Source organism: Galeopterus variegatus, unplaced genomic scaffold (assembly GCF_000696425.1).
Source record: "Galeopterus variegatus unplaced genomic scaffold, G_variegatus-3.0.2 Scaffold314, whole genome shotgun sequence".
Taxonomy (NCBI): domain Eukaryota; kingdom Metazoa; phylum Chordata; class Mammalia; order Dermoptera; family Cynocephalidae; genus Galeopterus; species Galeopterus variegatus.
The window spans coordinates 442,427-469,230 of NW_007726425.1; the positions used below are offsets into that span (position 1 = coordinate 442,427).

A 26,804-nucleotide genomic window follows, 5' to 3' on the forward strand; every position below is an offset into this window, starting at 1 on the left:
CCCCCCTCTTGGGAGTGTATGAAACCCCCCCCCCCCCCCCCCCCCCCCAGTCACTGAAGCCTAATCCCCATTGTAATTGTTGAGGATGGGAAACCCTATCATGGTAATTGAAAGGTGGGGCCCTGAAGAGGTGATTAGATTCCGAGAACCGAGTCCTAATGAATGGATTAATAATGGTCAGGGGCATGGTTCTGAGGGCTTTAAAGGAGAGTGCATGAGAGTCTCTCTCTCTGTTTCTGCCATCTCCCAATGTGATATCCTGTGTAGCTGAAGTCACCACCAACAAAGGCCTTCACCAGATGTGTTTCCCGGATTTTGGACTTCCCAGCCTCAAAAACTGTAAGCAATAAATTTTGTTTTCTTATGAATTACCCAGTTCCAGGTATTTATGCTAATAAGTAGTAGAAACAGACTAATATACTGTACAAATAGCTTTTAGGTTCTTATGAAAAAGATAAATATGCCACTAGGAAAATGGACAAAGGGCATGAGCAATTAACTAGAGGGAAAAAAAATTGTGAAGAGAACCGCGTCCTAATGAATGGATTAATAATGGTTAGGGGCATGGTTCTGAGGGCTTTAAAGGAGAGTGCATGACAGTCTCTCTCTCTGCTTCTGCCATCTCCCAATGTGATATCCTGTGTAGCTGAAGTCACCACCAACAAAGGCCTTCACCTTACAGGATTAGGCTTCTCACCCACGAACATCAGATGCTAAAGCCCATGCTTCTTCCAAAGTGCTGCTCATTCCCATCCAGAGAAGGATGTAGGAGATTAAAAAGATGCAATTCCAAACCAGACAGAGTCTGGCCAGACACAAGGCACTGTCCAGTAGGGCGATGCTCTTTCCCATTTCCGGCTCTGTTAAGACACACCCTGAACCCACAGTGGAGCCTCATCTGGAACACCAGTAACTGTTGTGAGCACAGCATCTACTTTTCTCTCTCCTCAAATAGTAAGAATTGGTCTTGAATTTTCTAAACCAAAATATGGAAACACTTAGGAAATGAGTAAGCAAAAAGATTATCAGATAAGTTTACACACACTAGAGATTATCCCCTCAGTAGAAACAGAAGAAGTCCGTGGTCAAGCCTCTCCTGTGGCAGAGTCACTGAGGAAGCACATGAACTGTAGAAAGAGGCCACGTGGAGAGAACTACCAAGAGCAGTGCTTGGGCATAAGCAAAGGATGTCAGTAAATGCACGCTGAATGAGTAAATATATAAGAAATCCCATTATGTCTTAAGATGCTCCACTTAAGAAACACACTGTTAAGAACTCCTTCATCATGCCTCCGGTTTCTCCTTCATAACTGTCGGGAAAATAGAATAGTTCAGTCAGGGCCCTCGCCTTGGGTCCAGTTGGGTGTGGTTCAGCACATCCATTGTAGGCAAATTGTGTGGGTGAGTGGAGTTAGTGCGCGTGTGTGCCAATGTATCTTTTTAGTTTTGTTGCTATTGTATTCTTCAGAGACAGAGAGAGAGGGAGGGAGAGGGAGGGACAGAGAGAGAGAGAGTTTGCTGAAGGAGGCAGGCAGGCCTCGGCCTCGGGCGTCGGCCTTGGGCGTTTGCCTCAGGCATCCACCCTGCGCAGCCATGCTTTCCAACCTATGGCTCCAAGGACCTTTTGGCCAGTTACTTAGCTCATAGACCTGTGTGTAATGGGTCTAGCCTAGCATGTGAAGGGTTTGTGACCCAGTCTTTGAATGAGCTTGAGGGGTCTGTGAGCTCCGGACCAAGCCCTAGCTCAACAATCGACCCAGACGGCAGGATTACTGGCAGGTAAAAGAGCCTGACAACTGGTGTTGTCACCTAGCTTTACAATTGGCATCACAAACAGGATTGAGAGGGCTAGACAATTGGCACTGTGAGGATTCCAGACCTTAGCCTAGCCAGACAAATCAGCATTGTCGGCAGGATTATGCCACAATTGGCGTAGTCTGTGATGGGATTCTGAGCAGGTACAGGAGCTGAAAGCCCTTAGAAGAACGAGGAAATGTGGCTGTCCTTAAGCATGTGGTGCCCGGTGGCCAATTTTCTGCTGACTGGAGCCTGGCTGCTGATAACTATGCTGCAAACTGATTGAGATTTGTGGCATAAAGCAGAGTCCTTGGAAGCACAGATAAATGTCCTGGAGGATGATGCGCAATGACTGGTCACTCCTTCCTCTCACACCAGGGAAGACAACCAACCCATTGGTGAGCTGGGGAAACTGTGCATCTCCAGGCACGACCTGTTCTGCACGAGAAATTGAGACAGTAAAGCAGCAGAAACAGGGAGAGCCCCTGGTGGCTGCAACTATGAGATCTAGGGGTGGATGGTGTAATGTGCTCTAGAAACTATATAGTAAACGCATGTTGCATTTGTCTGAAGGCAAAAGGCTCAGAGGGTGCCACTTAAACCTGATGGCCAGCCGGGTGCCATAAAACCCAAGAAGAGTGCCACATGTAGATGGGCAGATGACCTGAGGATGGGTGCCACTGCAGAACTTCAAGAATGTTTTCACCTGGTGAAAAGGTGGAAAAGTTAGTCTCTGTTACTACGTGCCTGTCTCTGTGGCAGCGGTTACAGAATGGCCACGGATGTGCACAGAGGCGAGCCACTCCTTAATGAACTGGGCGAATGCAGGTGTTTGAATTGTGGGTGAATGCTGCAAAAAACTGCCTGAGACTGAGTGAATAGCCGGTGTAAGCCGAGCTGATTGAAGTAATTGAAAAGCCAGAATGTAAAAGTGGAGAGCAGGAGAAAAACACAAGGGTAAATCAGATAAACTGTTTGCTAAAGACATTGTCTTAGAGGTGAGGCAGCCAGATGCTAAGAGCCAAGACAATGGGGGGAAAAGCCCTAAAAGCATTTGAGAAGTCTGGATGGGTGCCAAACCCATCACAGGCCTTGAGGACGTTTGAGAAATTTAGGAGAGTGCCCCTCCCACCCTAGAAGTACTGAGTTGTCCTGAATGGCAGACCTGAGGTGTCATTGCCCTTAGCAAACTGCTCCCTGCATCCCAACTGCTCTGGCTGGAGCAATCCTGTCACAGAATCTCTGAAGAAAAAAAGGTGAAAACCTTGGTGGCGTTCACGTTGTGTTAAGTTTGCAGGCCAGCAGTATGTGAGAGCAGTGGAGGCATGGCAGCCTCCACCTAGATTTTGGAAGATGTATGGAAAAGCCTGGGAACTCAGGCAGAGACCTGGTGCAGGGGTGGAGCTGCTACTAGGTCATCTATGGAGCAATGTGGAGCCAAAAAGTGGGGTCGGAGCCCCCACAGAGAACCCCCACTGAGGAGACATCTAGTGGAGCCAGGATGGCAGGACTGCCACCACGAGCCCAGAACTGTGGAGCTGCTGGCAGCGTGCAGCGCCAGCTTGGAAAAGCCACAGGCACCAGGTCAGCTCAATAGGCTGCACTTGGCGGAGCTGTAGAAGTGAGGCTGCCCAACACTTTAGGGGTCCAGGTGTCCTAGTGTGCTTAACGTTTGCCTTGCTTGGGTTTTGGATTTGTTTGGGGACTGTTTTTCCTTTCTATTCCTCCCTTCTGGAATGGGAATGTGTACACAATGTCTGTCCCACTGTACCTTGGAAGTAGATAAACTTGTTTTTGACTCCAGGTTCCCAGCTGGAAGGACTCTTGCTTTTGATCTCAGAGGAGACTTTGGACTTTGGACTTTTGAGTTGGTGCTGCAACAAGCTAAAGACTTTGGGACTGGGATGGAATGTGTAGTATGTAAATGTAAGGGTCATTCATCCTGGCTAAGGGAACATTGCGGAAGATTCTGAACATGTGGATTGTAAGGCAAGGACCCTAAAGGGGTGGATTGTTGGGAAAATAGAATAGTTTGGTCAGAGCCCATGCCTTGGGTCCAGCTGGGTATGGTTCAGCACGTCCATTGTAGGCAAATTGTGTGTGTGTGTGTGTGTGTGTGTGTGTGTAGTTAGTGCACTTGTGTGCCAATATATCTTTTTAGTTTTGTTGCTCTTCTTGTGTTCTTCAGAGAGAGGGAAGTAGGGAGACAGAGTAGAGAGGAGTTTTAGTGAAACAGGCAGGCAGGAATCGGCCTCAGGCATCCGCCCTGCGCAGCCATGCTTTCCAACCTATGGCTCCAAGGACCTTTTGGCTGGTTACCTAGCTCACAGACCTGCGTGTAAGGGGTCTGGTGACCCAGCCTGGTGTGTGTGGGGTTTGGGGACCCAGCCTGGCATGTAAAGGGTCTGTGACCCAGTCTGTGAATGGGCTTGAGGGGTCTGTGAGCTCCAGACCCAGCCCTAGCTCTACAATCAGCCCAGATGGCAGGATTACCAGCAGGTAAAAGAGCCTGACAACCAGTGTTACCCACCTTTACAACTGGTGTCATGAACAAGAATAAAAGTGCTACCACTGGCTAAGTTGACAGGATTCCCGACATTAGCTATGGCTCCACAATAACCATTTCACAGATTGCCATCACAGGCTCTTAGTACCACAGAGTCAGACTAGTACGGTTGTTTTCTTCCTACTGAATCTGGTCTCTCCCAGTATGGCGCTAGATGAATGTTCTTACCTCCTTCTGTCCTACGCTTTTTTATGTGTGCAATATTTTTACTTTAAAATTTCATTTCTATTTTTCTAAAAGTAATACGTGTAGAGTTTAAAAAGTCAAAGATTTCTGAAAGACTTATAATAAAAAATAGCAGCCCTCTGCCTCACCTCTCACAACCCCTGAATCTCACTCCCCTGAGGCAACTACTTTCAACTCTTTTACCTGTTTCTTCTGGTATTCGTTTCCATATTTCTAAATATTGAACTTAAAACACTGCAATTTCTTTATCTTTCCATTTTAGATTTTGCTTAAAGACTTCCTTCCTGTGAACCTAAGATTTTTGTCTTTGATCCCTTTCCCCACTCTATACTCAGCCTCCCCCTCGTCATATGCAGCCTCCCTGATCCTCCCAAGGAAATTATAGCACATAAGGGACTATCCCAAAACTCAGTGTCAACTATTTAAATCTGGTTGACAGCTGAGCTGCACAGAGGCCTTACTATATTATATTTCTTTAGTGGTAACACTTTTGTATTTCATGGAATTAAATGCTTAGATTGGTGTGTGCTTATACAAATACATACACACATTAGAGATTTATACATACAGTTTTGACAAAACTGTACAATTCTTCCGAATACAATAATACACATCAGGGAATATATTCATTTTTTTTTTTTCTTAAAGATAGCATTTTTAGAGTCCTCCATCATCTTCTTCAAATCTGAGCTTGATGCTGTCTAGGCCTCTGACAGCTGTCATCCTACACGTCCCTTCACCACTGTCCTGGGAATCAATCCCCTTGGCTTCTCTTCTCTATTGAATCCCTCATTTCCATGAGTACCATGTATTTCTCTTTCTTCAATTACTTCCTTATTTTTGTTGGCTCACATTCTCCAGCAACTTCTTTAGAAAAGATGTCTGAAAATATTACTATTCTATCTTCAAAAATAATTGGTATTTGGGCTAGGTATAGAATTCTATCTTGGGAATTATTTTTCTCCCAAAAGTTTTAGAAACTTCTCTACTGATTTCTTTTTTTTTTTTTTTCCTTTTTGTCTTTTTTACTGACCGGTAATGGGATCACAACCCTCGGTGTCGTGCCCGTACCAGGGACCGGCAATGGGATCGCAACCCTCAGTGTTGCGCCCGCACTACCCTCAGCCAGTGAGCGGGAACCGGTCTCCATATGGGATCCGAACCCTCAGCGGGAGTGCCACCACGCTCCCAAGCGGCGCACTCTCCAGTGCGCCACCAGGCCGGCCCCTCTACTGATTTCTAACTTTCAATGTTTCCCATGAGAATCCCAATGTTATCGTGATTCTTTACAGGTAAACTTTGCCCCCCTTCCCAATTGTTAGAAACTTTCAGAATATTCTTCACTCTGATGTTCTGAAATTCCATGATGATTCACCTTGGTGTAGTCTCTTTTCATTAGTTGTGCAGAGTGCTCAGTGGGCATTTTCATTATTGATTAATTAAATTCATTTATTCCCTTTTATCTTCATACCCACCTATTATCTCCACACCCACCCTGCCATACAAACTATCATTCCTATATATATTCAATATACACCTTTTATTTGAATGTATTTTTTACAAACTGTGCATGTATTTTTATTAATACAAATGGTATTACACCACACTGTTTCCTTCTTGTTTTCACTAAACTCTATGTTCCTAAGATTCTATGTTCCATGTGTACACAGTATTTGCTGCTCCTAACTACTACATAGTATGCCATGGTATACATCTAACATTCTACCTATGTAATCTCCTATATATAGATACCCACATTGCTTCCAACTCCCCAGTGCCAAGAAACAATGCTGCAAAGAATATCCTTGCACGTGTTTCAACAAATCTTTTAATATGGCAGTATGAGTCTGTTGGTTCTGGGAACATTTCTTACATTTTTCTTTGTTAATTTCTTCCTTTCCATCTCTCTGTTCTCTTTATAGAACTTCTATTATAGTTAAATGTTGGACCAATCCTTTTGCTGTTGTTGTTGCTCTACTTTCTAGGTGATTTCATCAACCTTATGTTTAATCATCTTTTTATTCTTATTACATTAATTCATTTTTACATTAATATAAATTTTACATTAATTTCCAAGAGCTCTTCTTAACCTTTAAATGTTGTTTTTACAGTGTAGATGAAATTATTTCTCTTCTGTCTCTGCTATCAAATATGGTTTTTTAAAGCTGTCTTCTGCTCCCTGCATTGTTCATATTACCTCAAGTTCCTTTTTCTATTTGTTATTTTGTTTTTGGACTTTTGTGTTGGGAATTTTCCTTAAATTCTGATCTCTAGATCCCTAGTTCATGTTTAACAGCAAGACACTAAAAACTTACTGGAAACTGTATGCCTGATTAGGGCTTGTGGAATGGCAAGTAAGTGGCTTGAATGGTGGCCTCCCAAAAAGACACATTCACATCTCAGCTCCCAGAACCTGTGAATGTTACCTTGTTTGGAAAAAGAGTCTTTCTTTGCAGATGTAATTAAGTAGAAGATCTTTAGATGAAGAGTTCATCCTGAATTATCTGGGTGACCCTAACCCACTGACAAGTGTGTTATAAGAGCGAGGCAGAGGGAGATTACACGGACACAGAAGAGGAAGAGGCAGTGTGATCACAAGAGATTGGAGTGCTATTTGTTATTTTGTTTCTGGACTTTTGTGTTGGGAATTTTCCTTAGATTCTGATCTCTAGATCCCTAGTTCATATTTAACAGCAAGACACTAAAAACTTCCTGGAAACTGTATGCCTGATTAGGGCTCGTGGAATGGCAAGTAAGTGGCTTGAATGGTGGCCTCCCCAAAAGACACATTCACATCTCAGCTCCCAGAACCTGTGAATGTTACCTTGTTTGGAAAAAAGAGTCTTTCTTTGCAGGTGTAATTAAGTAGAAGATCTTTAGATGAAGAGTTCATCCTGAATTATCTGGGTGACCCTAACCCACTGACAAGTGTGTTATAAGAGTGAAGCAGAGGGAGATTACACGGACACAGAAGAGGAAGAGGCAGTGTGATCACAAGAGATTGGAGTGATGTGGCTATAAGCAAAGGAATGCTTGGAGCCCTCAGAAACTAGAACAGGAAGGAGATAAAATTTCCCCTACAGCCTTTAGAGGGAACATGGCCCTGCCAGATTTTGGACCTCTAGCCTTGAGAACTGTGAGAGAACAGAATTGCTCTCCTAGTTTTAAGCCAACTAGTTTGTGACAATTTGTGGCAGCAGCCACAGGAAATCAATACAGTGAGCCTCATCGAAGGTAATGGGTGATGGTGTGGACACCTGTTTCTCTGGTCTCCCCCAAATATTAGCATAGATAGGTGCTTTCTCTTAAGTCAGATACTTCCCCCAGAAATCCTCTAAACTCCCACCAGATTGTTACATGTCTGAGAGTCAAGCACTAGAAGTGGGCTGACTGCTGACATTCAGTTTGTGGACTTTCTCATAACCCTTCTGTTCTCACTCCAGCATATCAATCCCACCCTCTTGCACCTGGTGTTACCATTCCAAGCTTCTCTGCTTCAGCCTCTGCAGAGAGTAAGTCTCCTAACTTTTGCTAGGGTGGGGGTTCAGAGGGGCAGAACACTGTCAGCATCATCTGGGGGTTGAAATCTAAGGTAGTGGTGGGGGGGCTTCGAATACTCCTTACAAGGACTTGCAACCAATCCTCTGGTTTTTAGCACCAGGCATACTTCCGCTCTCAGACAAAGCTGCTGCCCCTAATTCCTAAGTCTTTCTAGGGCTCTGTAGGACAACCAGTTTGCTTTTTGATTTGCATTCCCCGTTGTAGGCAATGAACCCTTAGCTTTCCTACTCTGTCAGTTACCATTCACTTTCCATCTTCAAACTTCTACTGGCATCTCTCATCTGCTGTCACTCCTCTTGCTCTCTTTGTCCTTGAGCCTTTCTTAAAATTTATTTTCTGTGTTAATGGAGTTTCAAGAAATGAACAACTTGGTTCAATTTTCCATGTTTAAACAGAAGTGCCACCTTATAAATTTTCATTTGAAGAACTTATGCCACTCTGACAAGAAATTAAGCTCAGTTTTGCTTATAAAAATGTAAGGTTTTCTAAAATATATCCCTGTCTTAGCCATCCTAAGACGATGCATTACAATCTCTTCACATTCCCTAAGTCCCATTTCTTTGTCTTTGCTTATGGTTTGGTGTTCCTCTTCCTGGTATGTTTACTCCCATATATTCTGTGTTATCCTGTTACACATTTTATATCCTAAGCAAAATCCCAATTCTTCACGAAACCATCTCTGATGACTTCAGACTATATAGATCTGTCTCTTCCCCCAAACAAACAAATTATCATATCTTATACTAGTCAGTAAAAGAACCCACATTCCCTTAGCTGTTTCAAGTGTTTGTGTTGTCTTCTCAGAAAAACACATTTCTTAAGGAGGAAACCATCTTACCCTTTGTGTTCCTTCAGTGCTTCCCATGCCATTGGACGCTGAGTACTTGCAGATTGATGTAAGCTAATTAAAGCCACAGATATTTCCAATACACTAGAGAGTAAAAATTTTCTGAGGGTGAAGCTTATATCTTACTTAATTTTATATTCCTAACAACCAGCACAGTGTTTGACATAGAAGGTTTATGATTGCTGAGTTACTGAGTGAAAAGACAGATAAATAAACTCTTACTAGGTACCATGTTCAGTGTTGTACCTGATATAAAGACTTTTTAATTCCTGAGAATAATAAAGATGATTGGAACAACAGTTCACTATGCATTCCCAGCATTGAGAACAGCACGTGGCACATAGAGGCTGCTCAGTCAATGTCTTCTAAATGAAGGTTAAATGAATGAATCTGCCGTGAGTCAGGAGGCAGCAGTTTACAGTAAGCAGTTAGCAAAAAAGCAAAGAAGAAAGAGAAACATCTGGCTTACCCGGAAAGCACTCCCAGGACTAGGTTGAGAACAAAGAAGGATCCAATGATGATGAGGGGGATGAAGTACAGCCAATTCCAGGTGGCTCCTAAGGCATCATTGGTCTGAAAAAAAGAAAAATGTTTCCTTAATACTTAAAGCCATCTGCCAGAGGCAAGGCCTATATGCCTGCAGCTTCTCACGTGGGGTGATGTAACAAGCACCGTGGAATACAGTTAAATATCGCCTCACTCCACTCCCAATTTGGTATTATTGTGGCTTAACTCACGTTCTCCCAGGTACATAGTGAAACACACTGCATCAGCCTCACTGCAGTATACTGAGTTGGAATAATCTAACACCCGCACTTAACAGATGAGAAAACTGAATGCAGAAAGGTCAAATACTTTTCCAAAGTCATGCAAACAGTCACTGGTTTCATAGTGTTTGGTGTTATGAGTTCTAAGCTTTTGCACTCTAAATTGGACAAATTCTCAAAAAGACAAAGACAGGCTGTGTGCATCAGTCCCTTCCATGGATACCGACAAAGGCCTTGACAGGGTTGCTTGGAAGAAATGAGGGTCATCCATGTCTTGCTCAGCCCTTAACCCGGGCTCTGGCTTTCTTTCTTCCATCATAGTACAGAACTGGCCCCAGCAAGGCTCCTGACAGAACAAGGAATAAGTCTAGATTTGAAGAGCGATCACTTGCTTTCTCTCTACTGCTGACACACGGTGAACTGAAAAATGCATAGAGATCCACATTCTGAATTCTTATACCACAAGGCCCTGAAATGGTCAGGAACTGAGGAAGGATTATACCACAGGACTTCACCTAAAGAAACAACTCTTGGCAAGATGTCTCATTAGGACCTTGAAATAGAGCTTGGGAGCATTTTGAAAAGTCCTCTTTAACACGTGTGTCTCTGAACTAAGGGTTCTTCTCAAGCTTCACCTTGAATAACCTTCCCCATAACAGCACTCTCATGTCTTTCCAGATAGTCTGCCTGAACTGCATTTCACATACACAAGCTTTGAAATCCCCTCAGCCCCACCACACACACACATCCACATTCTTTAATGCCCATTTGAAACTCACAATATCTTTTATCCCCAATTCAGTGGGGAAACAAGGCCATCAAAGTCAAACGCCATGCCTAAAACTCACATGCTAAATTAGTAAAATCAAGACCAGAACTCGGAATTTCTATTTCAAAATGTTTCTCATCCCTGTAATTTACCTTCTATTGCTTTTCACTACTAAACTTTGAAAACATATTTTGATTCATTGTCCTCGTGCCTCCTGTGGAGTTCTATGACATTCAGACTTTTATTTTCCTGCCAAATTATCTCATTTTCTCTCTTCCACTCGTTCAGCTATGTCGGTCCACAGAATACAGCCTCCTATAGATCACCGTAGCTATCACTGCATATTAGATTCATCCATTAAAAATAGCTTCTATGGCAACCTCCTTTCACCACACTTATATATTTTTTCTTGCCCCAACTGTAGGGACCCCATGGGCACCTGAACAGGGACACACCCTAGCAATATGGTGCCCTTCTGGGTTCTTCTCCGCAGTAAACAAGCCCGTCGGTGCCAAAACCCAAGACCACCCACGCCAAACCTCAGCCAGTCACAGGTCAAGGCTCACCTCCTGCCCAGCCCCGTCCAATCAGCTACCGCCCCGTCCACCCCCATCCAACCCCGGAACGCAGCTCCCTATAAATGTACACGCAGTCCTTGAATAAAGCGGAACTTCTCTGGCGAACTGTCAGCTCGGGTCCTGTCTCCTTATCAGCTCGGGTCCGTGCGCCCTTTCACCAACACTACTCAGGGAGATATGATTGAAACCAAAGCAGAATAAAAGTTAAAAATGAACAAAAAAATACTTTATGAACTGGATGAAACAAAGGCAGGGATGTGCCAATTTCATTGTGGAAGATCTAACTCTTTGGTTCGATCAGGTCAGGTCAGTTAAATGCAAGCAGGAAGACATGGGCCAGACCTCAGAGAAATCTGTTCCCGATTATCAGAGGAATGATGAAGAACTAGATGCCAAGAACTGTGAGCGGTTTTAACGGGCATAGGAAGCTGTTTTTTCTCAGGTAGTTAAGACACGGGCCTTCCTAATGAGCTGAAGGATGAATTAAATAATCTGCATAGCTAGCTCTGTCTCTATTTATGATTGTAAATCAAACATTACGTAAAGACTGGTTTGCTCTGATGGTTCACCAGTGAGGCTCCAAATGAACAGGTTTTATTCACTCTGTGGCTTAGCTAGTCCCCTCTTGGCATACTTTGGCAGCAAGGACTGAGCCTACACCCAGTGCCCAGATCAGGGCTCAGTTGCCAATAAACATTAGTTGGTATCAGCAACGGCAATGATAAAACTGACTTTTAAGGTATCTTTGATCTCAGCAGTAACTGAGTCACTTTTTGAGAACGGCTCAGAGCAGTATGACTTGGGTAACTGCTTGTGAGGGATGCCATAGAGTAAAGAGTATGTTCACAACTGGGTTCTTCTCATTGCTGGCGTTCAGTAAGATGTTAACATGTTTTGTAGAAAACGGACTTCTGTAACCAAAGAAACTTGAGAAACAGCATATTATATTTTGCTCTCAGCCTGTGATAAGACCCACAGAAAACAAACATCATTTACTTTGTTTATTCCATCATTTCATAAACGTTCTTGATTATAGAGCCCTCTTTTTCAAAGAATATCTATTAATACATCAGGGAATACAGCCTGTGAAATGTGGGGATAAAAGGATTCCCTTCATTGGCCAAGAGTCTGGAATGTGTTTCCCAATTCTTCTATAAAATACTGATGATAAACAGTGTCTTTTTATCCAGTTTTTCATGAGAATATTTTGGTTTTGTCTACTGTCTGCTCATTTCTATATCTGGCACCTAACAAGGGGTTTGGCACACGTAGATGCTCAACTAATCAGTAAATGGCTACAATTTTAATAAGATGATTTTCTTGTTAAAAATATACCAATACAGTTCATTCTGATATACTCCTCTCAATTTGTGGAGCTTTCTTTGAATTGCTACAAATGTCACTCTCCACAGCGCTGGGGTCTGCTGGATGCAAAAAGAGGAGGAAGGGTTAGAGAAGGAGATGAAGAGCTGGGAAGACACCAGCACCTGCAGCTCCATGCCCTGGGAGTTATTAAAAATGACTGACAGCTTAAAAGGCTCTTCTGGAGAAAGCAGCTTGACAGCTTCCCGGGATTATTCACCAACCTTTTAATAGATGCCGCACCCTCTCCACACCCAGCTCCTCTCCTTCCCATCCTTCCTGGCCAGGTGGCCTCCCTCTCCCGACACGTGCTCGTCCACGGATCCGTGACACATTCAAGAGGACCAGGGAACACACTGCATGCAGCAGGAAGTGGGCAAGCGAAGGACTTCATGCTTCCCTCCTCCAAAATGGCAAGGTTCTTTCTGATGCTAATTAGAGCTTCCATCTCCTTCTGATTCATCGTTATTAAAACCTTAAAATTGTCCAGTGTAGGAGAGACAACTACTAAAGTGTCTTTTGAGATGAAACAGAAACAGCACTCGGCAACTCAGAGATTAGCAGCAAGTGCCCTGATACCATTAAAGTGGGAGTCTGGGGACAGCTGCCCATTGCGACTTCCACCACAGAGTTGTGGCTGCTTTCTCTCTGGTGGTGCACACGTGTGTCTGTCTCATAGCAGGAGGTGGAAGAGAGGAGGGCTGCCTGTGTGAAGATCTCTCCCTTTCATTCTCTCTCCACTGTACCCCACCACCAGCTCCTGCTTCTGTGACAGTCACAATTCTCACAAGCTATTTTCACGCAGGATAGTCATACTGTATTTTCCCCAGCGACTCTTCCTTCAGAACACAGGACAGCCATGCTAAGTACTCCCAGCAAGATCCTGGGGCAGGGGACTCACAGCTTCCAAAACACATTCTGCTGAATTCTGGCCCCAGGAGAGTCTCACTGTGGAATCTTCATCGCCCAGACCTCTGTTGCGGAGCAGCTAAGTGTAAATCAGGCCCCTCCCTGCAAGAATGCTGCTCCCAAATGCCAGCCTCTTCATCCCACACCATTCTGGAACACCTACCACATGTCAGGCGTTACAGAGGGTGCTTTTCTTTGGGGCCATGTCTTCGTATTTAAGGCGCGGATGCTCCTCCCATCCCACACCTCCCCCTAGATTGGCACACTGGCTGCTCTCCATCTTCCTCACCTGCCGAACGACACACATATGCACACGTGTGCACGGCGAGGGGGATGACAGACAGAGGAAACAGTCCGGGGGTGGCAGCCCACCTGCACAGGAGCGCTCAGCGGGTACCAGTCCTGACATTGTGGGAATGTGTTCCTCCAGGAACCTGCCTGGTTGGGGGTGGTGAGCTCACCCACGCCCTGCGTAAATAGGCACTCGGGGCAATTATCACATTAATCTCTGGGGGTTGGGGGAGATGCTGGAGATGGGGTGGGAAGGACAGGATTGCAGAGAAAGATGGGTATGGAGAGAGCAAGAGGAAGGGGGCCCGAGGATTGTCCTGGCCTGAGGCTCTGTGGGCAGGGTCCCCCTCAGGAGACAGGTCTCTAAGCAGGTCCCACAGGGCTCATGGAAAACACTGAAGTGCCACTCAAATATGCACCCCTTCACAGAGCAGCTCTGATCAGGAGGCTGAATTACCTATGCCTGAGTGGGGCTGAGCCCTCTGGGACTGGGAATAAGGGGGACACTGATTTCAGGGTCCTTTCAGAAACAAAGGGTCTCTGGGGCACACCTGCTTCACAGGCTGGAGGCGGCACCTGCTGGCAAGACCTGGGCTGGCCCACACCAGGGCTTCCTCGACCGCAGCATGACTGGAATCTGGGCCACATAGTTCTTTGTTATGGGATCTGTCCTGTGATGTGCGTATGGCCTCTACCCACCAGATGCCAGTATTACTCCCTCCACTGTGACAACCAAAAATATCTCCAAAATTGCCAAATATCCAAGGGAGTAAAATGGCTTCCAGTTGAGAACCACTGGCCTCAAGGCTCCGTCTCAAAGAGAGATCTTCAGCTTCATTAATTATTAACTGAGCTCAGGTCAGAAGATGGTTGGAGCAGCCACCCTAGGCTACCAAAAAGGCCAAGCTATTCATCTCAGCAAAAGCATCCATCCAAAGCCTCCACTTACCACTCCCAGGGAAAGGGACATGCAGAAACCAAGGAACACGGAAAGAAAGGGCAGAGGCTGAGGACTGACTCAGCTGTGTCCCACCTTCTATCATGGCGACATGCCCAGGCATTTGCAGTAATGAGCTCACTTGTCCTCCCCAGGCCCCCAGCCCATCCCAGCACCAAGTGTGACAGCAACTTTCCCTCCCCAAGTGACTCGGATCCCATGTCTCAGAGCTGAAATGTCATATCATGCTCAACAAATTCATTGACCATTTACTTTGTGACAGGTGCTCTTCTAGGTGTTAAGGATAAATGAGCAAAACGGTCTCAGTTCTGGCCCTTGGGAAATGTGTAGCATAACGGGGGAGACCCACATGAAAGAAATGAGCACACAAATAGACACATAACTCTAACGCGGGGCAGTGCTAGGAAGGGACCACAGGGCACTGAGGCAAGTGGGTCTGCTCTGGTCCAGGTCAGGAAAGGACTCACTAAAGCTTTCCAAGAAAAGAATCCAGTGAGAGTCTAAGAATCTTAGCTGAGACAGCAGAGACCAGAAGCACAGTGAAAAGGTTTATTATGCAGGTGGAAGAAAGCGGGGTGGAGGTAAAACAAACAAACAAACAAACAAGTAAAATTAAGAAGTGGGGTCACATAGAAGGAAAAGGACGATGAAGAATGAACTCTCAGCATGAACTGCTAGTATCGTGCAGAAGTAGCAGAGCCCCACGTGGATGTTATACTGAAACGTGCACAAGCCGTGAGGGTAGCCCTTGATGAGTTTTCTCACAGTGTATATAACTGTGCAACCAGCATCCAGAAAACCCCAGGGCCTCCCTCTTACCCCTTCATATGCACCAACTCCCCTCCTCAAATGTAACATCATCCTCACTTCTATCACCATCAATTAGATCGGTCTAATTGGGACACTCATCTCCGCATTTCCCCACATGTGCTGAGCCATTCAGAAGAGCCCTCTCCCTCCCTGCCTCCTCCCCTCCTCCCTGTCCAGCTCTCAGCAGTCTGGATGTGGCAGATTCTGTGCAGCCCCCATCAGGTCTCCTTTCCAGCAAGTGCCCCCATACCCCAGCTGCTGTACACGTTGGCTGCAAATGGCTCACACCTGCCTTGCACCTGAACCCTTCTCAGAAGCCTGCCCTTGGCTGGCAGACCAGCCTCACCTGGGATTTCCTGCCTGCCCATGGTGGTGGTGGTGGGAGGGGACCTGTAACCAATGATTACGTGACGCAGGAGTATCAATGGCCCAGCCCCCTTTATCTCTGGTGGGGACAACCTCTGTGGTGCAAGGCACACTCTGGAGCTGCCTGCAGGACCGGGCTCAGGCTAAATCTTCTGAAACCATATCTTTGCCACTTTTTTTCCCCCTGACCTATCCTGCTCCCCTTACATACTTCCAGGCTTCTCCTAACAGTGGTCTTTCATTAAATCATTGCTACAGGAATCTCTGTCCCAGAGTCAGTTTCTAGGGAATTGGACTTAAGGTTTTCTACACCTTTCTCATCAGGGTTTTGACCAACCTTATGAAGCTGGTAACACCGCTCCCAAGTCATGCCAGTTGGATGGTGTTTCTAAGGTAGAGCCACTGTACTCCTGACCACACCACATTTTAGGAGAAGGACACAGTGCACAGCTAAGCCACTGGGCAGTTAAATGCCTGTGGATCATCCAACTCAGTTGCCTGCATACCAGGAACTCTAGTCATACTCTTGGGAGTTGATGAGAACCCATCGTCCAACCCATTACTTCACAGAAGAGGAAACTGAGGCCCAGAGAAGCAAGTGACTTCCCTGAGGATAGACGCAAGTAATTGGCAGACCTGGGGCCACAATCAAGGAACCACAGTGGGTCAACTTCTTGAGAACCCCAGACTCTCCACATCTTGTTTAGTGCCAAGATTCTTAAACGCAATACTACCCATACTATTACCACTTTCCAGCGGAGAACAGAAGACAAACAGGAAAGTCAACACTAGGATCCTGCAGCCGGAAAACAAGAGCTGTCTTCCCAGCTCCCAGGCAGGAAAGAAAGGTGGGGAGCAGGTGGAAAGAGTGCGGACAGAGAGCTCCAAGTGAAACGTAAGCACCTGCACCCACCCACCCCAGAGGCTGAGCCCGTCCATCTCAGGAGGCCAGGCATCTTATTATGTCTCAGATCCCTGAGCATATTTAATAAATACACTATGTCTCCCCACACGAACAAGCTCCAAAGGCAGCATCTGGCTTAGCCAGGGGCTGTTATAAGTCATTACAGCCCCCGCGTGTTCTGGTTGTTCCAAGCCCCCTGGACTTGATGCAGCCATAACCGCATTTGCACAAGTGAGCGCCTCAAAACCCACAAGGCTCAGGGCCTGCTGTGCTTAAAAGCCTCTTCAGTTAACTCCTAATAATTCCAATATTGATGTCATGTGATGTTTATCCTGTCCCCTTCCTTTCTGAACTCTGGCCCAAAAGCCCAACAGGGAGACAGCAGCTCCTTTCAAGGAGGTCTTCTTGTAGCTGCTGGAGCTGGACGGATTACATAGGAGTTCAATGTGCTATTCTCTCTGCTTTTGCATATGCCCCAAAGTTTCTATGATAAAGGTTTTAAATTTTCTTCCAAAATAAAATTAGTTTATTTAAACAGTTCTGGGTCATGTATAAATTTTCAGAGAAACTCTTTTAACTCTCTTTTAGTCAAAACAATGAAAAATGTTAACAGTGATGATAATAATAGGGGGGTGGAAATTAGTGATTTTTAAAAAAATCTTTTTATGCTTTTCTATACTTTGCAACTTTTTATACATGTAGTAACTAGGTGTTGTTTTATGGTTAGAAAAAACAAAGCTTATTGGAAAAAATTAAAAAGAAAGTCCTCCGCAATTGCAGCCCAGGGTGCTGGGCAGGCAGACGTTCCTGGGATCGCTGTGAGGCCAGGACAGAGGCAGCTGGGCCTGTGCTGAGCCATCCAGGCTGGGGTGCTGTTTTGCTCTGGGAAAAGGTGAGTGTGTTACTCCTTAGGTCAGTGTGTTCTTCTAACACCACCTACCACCACCACCGCATGCAGGTTGGCCAAAGCAGGTGAATTAAAGAGATAATTAAAGAGAACTCCCCCAGTGGTGATAGATTAAGCACATCACTCCTTCAGCCCTTCTACAGGGCTTGCTGATGTAAGACTTGATGTACTCTTTAAAGAGCATCAAGCAGCAGAAAGAGCTCAGAGAATGAGAGGCAGGAGAGTCTCAGAAGGAGCAAAAGATATAGGAAGCTTGAAATATCCTCAACTACAAATGCTTTGTGCAGGGTCCATCCTATTCCAGAAAGAACATGCTAGATGATACCAGGTAACAGGTCTTCAAACAGTCCCTTGCTGGTTCTCCATCCTGTCCTATGGTCCTCAGGGATCAATTCTTCTGATTACCATCATTTACTGCTTTTCCAGTTGTCCCCTCTCCCCTCCCACTAAACAATCACTATTTTCCATTCAGTCTAATATGAGTACACTAACTTTCATATTCTTGTATTACAGAGCTGGAAGGAATCACACATCATTTACTGCTTTTCCAGTTGTCCCCTCTCCCCTCCCACTAAACAATCACTATTTTCCACTCAGTCTAATATGAGTACACTAACTTTCATATTCTTGTATTACAGAGCTGGAAGGAATCACAGCATCTTGCACAAACCCCTCATTTTACAGATGAAGGACTGAGATTCAAAAGCTAAGTGACTGCCAGACAGTATTCTGTAGCTGGTGCAGAAGTAGAACTAGAATGCAAGACTCCTCACCTCCAGTTCATGCTGCACAGCACTTCTGTTCTATCCACTCTGGTTAGTGCTCAACTACATATGGCTCTGTTCCGTCTATTTTTTGTTTAATCAGTCTAGCCTCATGATCTCATTTGGAAACTATCTGTGTTTGAAGACTGTGATCATCTCTCACTTGCTCTGAAGGTTAAGATCACTGAAATAAGACTAGTGAATACTGAGATTAAAAGAGGAAAAGGAGCAAGGCTAGAGATGTCACATGAGGGTTCCTGAAGTTGCAGCTCCACCTGAAGTGGAAGGATTTAGGTTGGCCAATCAACAAAGGAAGATGTTCAAGGGAGAGGAAAAGAGGTGGGAACGATAAGGCCACAAAGGGTTGCTGTTGGCAGAAGCAAGTAAGGCAAGAAAAGACGAAAAGGATCAGGTCATGCAGGACCCAGAATGGTGACATAAATTGTTTGAATTTGTTCACTCTGCATGAGCTCTTCCTTCTTTCTTGCCTCTTCTGTCCCTTTGTTCTGCCAAACTACGAGTACTCTCATACATGAAAACACCGCTCAGCCTCTATACGGTTTCCCCTAAGCATATCAGCATATCACTCTACTTCACTCCAGAGTTCCCCAGCAATTAGGCACACCCCATAGTAGTGAGTGTGTGCTCTGCACAAGATGAACGAGAAAAGAAAACAGTCCTCAAGGGCCTTGGTATCCATAAGAAGGCTAAGTCATGAGTACAGATAACTATAATAGAAATCAGAGCTTAGGCATTTATTTGTACATATTTACAGACCTCCTTTACAAGTATTGTCTGTTTTACACACCGGTCCTACCTTCCCATTAGGGCTGAATGTTTCTCAAGGCAGAAATGTATCTTCTATTTCTGCATTCACTCTACCAATGCCTAGAATATTACTCTACAAACAGAAGATTCTCAATAACATTGTTGACTAATAGGAGACTATAAACCTGCTGGCATTCTTCTGCTTCACAGGCCTTCTCTGGAAATAAATATATCACCTGTAAAATGGCGTCTGTTGACATACAACAAGTACACTTAGCTAACTCAAATATTCAGTCCAGCCTCTAAAAGCAGACACTCAAGAAAAACGCTTCAGATAATCATTTTTCTTGGCATTCATTCTTCCATCCTTAATGGATTCTGAGCAGAAGGTGAATTAATTTATCATTCAGCATCTGTTTTAATAAATGATTGTGCGTCAAACACTATGTAAGGCTGGTTAGCCCAATTGGTTTCCTGAAGAAGCCCCAGATCAGTGTTTCATTTATTTTGTGGCCACAGGAAGCACTCTTACTCCTTAATAAGAACAGTTTGAAAGAAAAGAACCATTCCTTCCTTATAAGTCTTGTATCCCCAAAACCCCAGACAGCATGTCTGGAAAGCATGCTCAGTAAATTTGCATTGGTGTTGATGTGGCGATAATGAAATGCCCATCCTACGTGCCTATTTATCACCTGAGGGTCTGAGAGTATACGGGTGAGGCTCTCTAAGGTGGTCCTACCAGCTCAGTTTCTCACAGCACACTGGGCTACAGGTGTGCACAAAATATCATTCCCCTCCCCCCTCGTGGCCGCTGGCAGAGCTTGAGTCTGTCAGAGTCCCCAGGCTAGTCACCTGCACTTGTAAGCAGCCTCATCCACTTACCCCAGTGCCACATCATTGTTATTTATAGGATGCACTGTGCCAAACAACCATCTGTCAGGGACAGCGAGGGGGAATTCGTCCCTTGAGTAGGTGCCTATATCAGATTACAGATGTGGGGTCCCTTCCCATTCAGACTGTATTCCTCGCTTTGCTTCTCCTTTCTGTTACGGACTCTAACTCTCAGGTTCCAATTCTCTTGAGTAGGTGCCTATATCAGATTACAGATGTGGGGTCCCTTCCCATTCATACTGTATTCCTCGCTTTGCTTCTCCTTTCTGTTACGGACTCTAACTCTCAGGTTCCAATTCTACCACTTCCCCAAACCCCTTCTCTTTCCTCATGTCTTGATTTGTACTGTCTTGCTCACTCTGCTGTCGCCCTCCTCAAAATTCATCTTGGTTCTGCTCTTTCCCCTAAGACACACAAAGCTTATTCCAACTGAGCATTCCCATTGGTTTGGGGTGTAAGATTGAATGAGAATACAGATAACAAAACAGTAAAGCTCACTGTTTCCCCAAATTGGAAAACATGGGAGAGAATCCCTTTTTGCTTTTATCATTCTTAGCACATTCGATCCTAATGAACAGCAAAGAAAGTTGGGCAAAGTCCTATGACGATGGGTGAGTCATACGAGAATGCCTATAAGCTGTTGGATGGCAGATCCACTATGGACCCAGTCAGACTCTTTCCAGAAGGACTAAGAAGATCTGATTAAAACTTCTTTATCTGAGCTACCATATGATCTGGCAATCCCACTACTGGGCATATATCCAAAAGAACAGAAATCATCATGTTGAAGGGACACCTGCACTCCCATGTTCATCGCAGCTCTATTCACAGTAGCCAAAATATGGAACCAACCTAAGTGTCCATCAACAGATGACTGGATACAGAAAATGTGGTATATATACACAATGGAATAATACTCAGCCATAATAAAGAATGAAATCCTGTCATTTGCAGCAACATGGATGAGTCTGGAAAAAATTATGTTAAGTGAGATAAGCCAAACTAGGAAAGAGAAATATCACATGTTCTCACTTATAACTTGGTGCTCAGAAAGAGAGAGAGAGAGAGAGAGAGAGCAAGCAGACAGAAGACAGACAGACAGAAAGACCACAGCAATTCATTGAACTTTCAGAAGGAGAGAACAAATCTAAGGTTACTGGAGATCGGGGGAGGGAGGGTTTTGGGAAGGGACAGGTCAGGTAAAGGGCATAAAGAAAAATCATGATTTGTAATAATGAATATACTACTACTAATAAAAATAAATAAATAAACATCTTTATCTAAACATGTTCCTGTGACTTAGACCCTAAGGCTCTAAGTAACTGAACAGAGAAAGATAATCATGGTTTCCGCTTGTTAAGTTTCTGCTGTATGCTGGACACAGAGCCAAATGCATAACATATTAATCTTCACAACCACATGCAAGAGAAGCACTATTGCAATTCTACGTGTTAAAACACACAACGTGCAAGAGAAGCACTATTGCAATTTTACATGTTAAAACACACAAAAACACAACCCAGGCTCAGGAGGGCTAGGGGACTTGCCCAAGAACCCTCAGTTAGAATACTGTAGAACCAGAATTTACACCCAGATTTGACCTTTCCTCAAGACACTATGTTGTGTTACCTGGGGCAAGAGTGAGAGGTGGAGACAGAAATAACAACATTGTTTTAACTTGGAACATATTTGAGAACAGAACTATAGATGCAGGTATTTACAAAAGCATTGCCAGCAGAGTAAATAAATTTCTGACCAATTTCATATTGTGATCCTATCCAAATGTCATATTGTTTCAACTCCTTTTATGTCTACACCCTAATTTAGGGTTTCTTCTCTGCCCTGGATGTCTGCTTAGGTGGGAAGGCAAGTTCCCTGGCTAGTTGTACAACAGTCATTCTGGTGCCAGGGAGATCTTGCAAAGTGGGACAGTGATTCCCAGCCACAGCTGGCCTCAGTCTTCATAGTAGCAGAAGGTGTAATTTCTAACTAATACATCATGCCCTGTCTCTCCCCGGCTTAATGCCCTGCAATGGTTGTCCTTGCCATGACCAACCCCACCCAACCTCTCCAGCTCATCTCTCACTGCCCCGCCTCCCTGTATCGCAGTCACATGGCCATATCCAGCTTCATGTAATTCCTTCCTACGGCAGGTTCTTTCCCAACTTTACACTTTTGTTCATGTTGTCCCCACTGCCTAGAATGCCTTCCCCAATTATAACAAGCAAACGGAAAGGACATTCTTGGGGGTGAGGGGAAAGAGGGAGGAGGGAGGGAGGTGTCGGTGATGGGCCATAATAATCATATACATTGTATATTGACAAAATAAAAATTTAACGAAAAAAAATAAAAATTAAAATTAAAAATTAAAAAAATAAAAAATAAATAAAAACATGTTTAAAGAAAAAAAACAAAATCCTAGCCATGTATCAAGGCCTTTCCTAGATCCCATCTCTGTAAACTGATTCCCCAATTGCCCAGCTAGGGATGCTCCTTCTGACAGCAGCTCTGAGAGCTTTCAAGCCTGCTTTGGGATCCTCTAAGCCTCACATTTAAGCCAAGCCTTACCCTCCCGCCCCCTCATTCTCTTGAGTAAATCCTGGAAATTTATTTAGTCTGGACAGTATAAATTTCTCCAGGCCAATTCTGTGATATTCAGCATCAGGTCAAAACATATTGGTAATAAGAGTCAACATGGTTCTGAGCAATTACTATGTACCTTTTGCCTATATTAGCACAATTTTGTTGTAATCTTCCAAACAATCCTTTGAAGTGGATACTAGTACTATAACTTTTTTCTCTGATAAGGAAACAGACACAGAGGGGTCGAGTGACTTGCCTGAGGCTGCACAGATAGTGACAGGTCAGGACTACAACCCAGGCAATCTGACCTCAGCACTCTTAACCAATAACTCTGTACTTGGTACAATATCTGAAACACAATAAATGCTCCATAAACATTACATTTTAATATTATTATTTAAATAGGTCACACTCCGTTCTCGAGTCAACATTTGGCAGAGAAAAAGAGTGAATGAATCACCATTATTTATATTCATCTCATCTAAACATTTTACTTAGACAGAACACCAAAAAAAAAAGAGAACATAGCTGAGGTTACCAGAGGTGGGAAGGGGGGAGAGGGAAGCAGGAATGTGAGGAACTGGTAAAGGGGCATGAAAATCGATTACACTGTATAATGAAGAACATACTAATTATCCTGATTCACATCACGTAACATATCGCACCCAGGTGTTGATAATCAACGCTATATGCCACAGATATGCACAATCAACTATGTTCCAATAAAAAATAAATTTTAAAAAATAAATAAATATTTTACATGCTGTGAGCAAGGAGACTGTTGCCATTTCTAAACCTCTTTTATTATTTTCAGGTTATAATATTTATCAAACCATATAACAATTTACTAACTGTCCCCTATATAAATCTGAGAACTCATGGAGAACAGAGTCTTATATTTCTCTGGATAGCAAGTACCTAACAATGGTTGACACTGAATAGACATTCAATAAACATCTGTTGGATGAATGGATGAATGATCAAATCATTTAGAATCAAGATGTATAAATGGATGAATGATCATATCATTTAGAATCAAAATGTAAAGCAATATTCCAGCCACAACTAATTCAAATTGGGTGAACAGAGTCCAGAGCAGTGGTTCCCAGGGTGTGGTCCCTGGACCCGCAGCATCAGCATCATTTGGGTCCTTGTTGGAAATGTACATTCTTGGGTCCCAACATAGCCTCCATTATCAGAACTCTAGGTGAAGCTCAGTAATCTGTATTTTTGCCTGTTACGGCTTAACCTGTCCCCAAAATTCATGTGTTGGAACTTAATCCCCAGTGCAACAGTGTTGGGAAGTGGGGCCTTTTGGGTGGTGTTTAGGTCATGAGGGCAGAGAATCGATTAATGCCCTTATAAAAGGGCTTGACAGAGAGTCTGCCCCCTTTTTGACCTTCCACTTTCTGCCATGTGAGGACACAGTGTCCAAGGCACCATCTTGGAAGCAGACTGAACCCTCACCAGATGCTGGCACTTTGATCTTGGACTTCAGAGCCTCTAGAACTGTGAGAAATAAATTTCTGCTCTTTATAAATTACCCAGTCTGTGCTATTCTGTTCTAACACAAAGCCCTTCAGGTGATGCCTGATAAAGTTTGGGAACTACTGGTCTAGAAAAAAAAAGTAGTTGTCTGCCAAGGGTAGCCTCGGTTGCCATGCTGATGTATTAGGAGTTAGAAAAAAGAGAGAGAGACAGAGAGAGACAGAGAGAGAGAGGAACAAGAAAGCTTGAGGCTGAGTGGGGAGGAGGGACAACGACGGAAAGCTCTGGGGAGATGGGGAGAGGCAGGAGGAGAGGAGAGGGTGAGGAGGAGACCGATCCACCTGGCGATGCCTGCTGCCAGCGAATGACATGGGTTCATGATCTCAGCTGGGTGCCCCCATAGCAACAGGCACAGCCCCTCCCACCACCCCATCTCCAGGATGGCCAGGCATCGGACACACCTAGGCCGAGTCCTGAGTCTTACAGAAGGATTTAAGTTTCAGTGAGTTAGAAAAACAGAAGAAAGACTAAGGGAGAATTTCCCCACACAGGCTCTGGAAAGGCTGCTTCTTAGTATAAGGGCGGAAGAACAGGCAGTGAAGACACCCCTGGCTGAAAGCCAATGTAAGGGCACGGGGCTTTGTCCTTTGCACCCTGGTCACACCATAACAGCATGGCTAGGACAGCATGGCTGCCCTGTGGGACTTACTGTGAGAAAGCAGGACTAGCTTACGAGGAAAAGGAGAGAGCCCATCTGAGCTACATGGTTAGAAGAACGGGAGGTACCATAAGGCAGGGTTCAGAGACCAGGGAAGGGTGACTCCAGCAGCCACAGGAGGGGAACCACGTGGGGAAGAATAGGAGTGGAACCCACGAAAAGAATCAAGGTCAAAGACTGGTGGGAGAATAGAGGCTCCCACCTCTGTGGATCATGAGGAGCAGAAGGCTCACAAGACTGTCACACCCTTTGCTGGGAATGGCTGGAGCTTTCAGGGCACCGCACACAGGAACGCTCACCTAATTGGCTTCCCTGACAGAGAGGGGGGCTGCAGGAGGAAGACACTGAGATAGGCAAAACGCACAATGCTCTGTAAGTTTGATGGAAATGGCTTAGTAAAAGCGAGTTTCCAGCCAATTAGACATTAAAAGTAAGATATAATTGCTGTTGCTATGTTTGTTTCCAAGGAGAACTGTGTTGTGATTAGACTAACAGGCTAGCGCTAGAACTCCGAGCAAACTGCATGGAAGGCTTCGCCTCACTGTCTCTCCTTGAGAGAGGGAAGCAAATGAGGAAACGCTGAATCAATAAGCCACGGCTATGCTTAGAGTGTCAGCTCTCGGAAAATCTTTGGGTAGCCTTGAACCCTTTTTTGCAGGGAGGTAAATGGAGAGGATGTGCTGAAAGATTCCTCATATCTAACTTCTTTTGATTCTCATAATAACCCCATGAAGTCATCATTACCATTATTACCCCTATTTTACAGATGAGGAAACTGATCTTGGAGGACACAAGTAATCAAATGAAAAGGTAGGATTCAAACCCATGCCTGCCTGCCTTCAAAGACCACACTCATTTACCCACAACGAAGGACACAATTCTGTCCAGAGTATTGGAAAGGGGAGAGAACTGGTGGGTCATAAATTCCCAAGGGCTGCGATTCCTTCTCCAGACAGAACTGGGTGTCTCTCACTGGACAGGTTATCTCCGTGAGATACTGCAGTCTCATGGAAAACCCTGGCTTCACCTCTTATTTGTTCTATGACAATGAACAAATCAATCTCTCCATGCTTTAGTTTCTCAATTTGTATAATGGGAATGATATTTCCCATCATGGAAGGAAGAGTACTGTGAAGATTAAGTGAGAAGTGTGGTTTGATAAGTAACCCCCCACCCCATCCCTCAGCCTGTCATGTATTAGTTGTGCAATCTTAGATAAATTCTGCCCCTCAATGCCTCATCTCTAAATGCATTTCTAAAAATGCATTTTTTTTAGAAAAATTTAGCTAAGACTCTCAGCTCTGGGTATGGCAAGCAGAAAGCATCCAATACTGTGACCTGTGGTGGTAAGAATGAATGTGAGTACCTGCAATGGAGGCCATGGTGCTCCACCAGGTGCCCTCCTCGGGGGTAGACACTCCCATCCCCCAGGTGCTGCAACCAGGCGCCACTCACAGCCACACCCCTCACTGGGAACCACCCTTGCCTCTATTTGAGACATTCTGAAGGGGCACCCAAGTCTGGAGGTGTGGGTCAGCCTCTCCTCTGTTCCACTTTGGCTTTTTCACATCCCCAGGTGTATTCCCAAAAGCACACCCTGATAAATTTTCTACAGGCAGTTCTCCAGTACAGAGTTGATTCCCAATTATAATAGATAATTGCGAAATGTTTTCTATCTATATATAGGTATAGTACCTATATCTTAGAGGGTGATCAATAAATAGTTGATAAGAATAACAATAATAGTCTACTAATTCAACAGACTATGATATTATGTATGTGACTCCTAGATGCTTTATAATATTGTTATCTGGACTGTACATTCTTTGAGGAAAAGGACTGTGTCTTGAACGTCTTTTTTTCCTCCAAGCACCGTGTACACAGCAGGTGCACTCGAAACATATTTGACTAGTGCAGGCTATATTTCTATTCAGCCCAGAATCAAATCAATCCGCGTGGGTCCAGGGGGTACAAATTTCATTTCCACAACGTTGACACACATGGCTCATAACTG

At 44.5% G+C, this 26,804-nt stretch overlaps 1 protein-coding gene across 4 annotated transcripts in view; it reads right to left on the minus strand.

The window, feature by feature from the left end:
- CACNA1E (calcium channel, voltage-dependent, R type, alpha 1E subunit) overlaps positions 1-26,804 on the minus strand; it is a 344,242-nt gene that overhangs the window by 139,921 nt on the left and 177,517 nt on the right. For all 4 annotated transcript variants that reach the window (XM_008567380.1, XM_008567379.1, XM_008567378.1 and 1 more), the window contains one exon: positions 9,427-9,530. In XM_008567380.1, the coding sequence (XP_008565602.1) occupies positions 9,427-9,530 (104 nt within the window). The remainder of the gene's footprint in view (positions 1-9,426; positions 9,531-26,804) is intronic.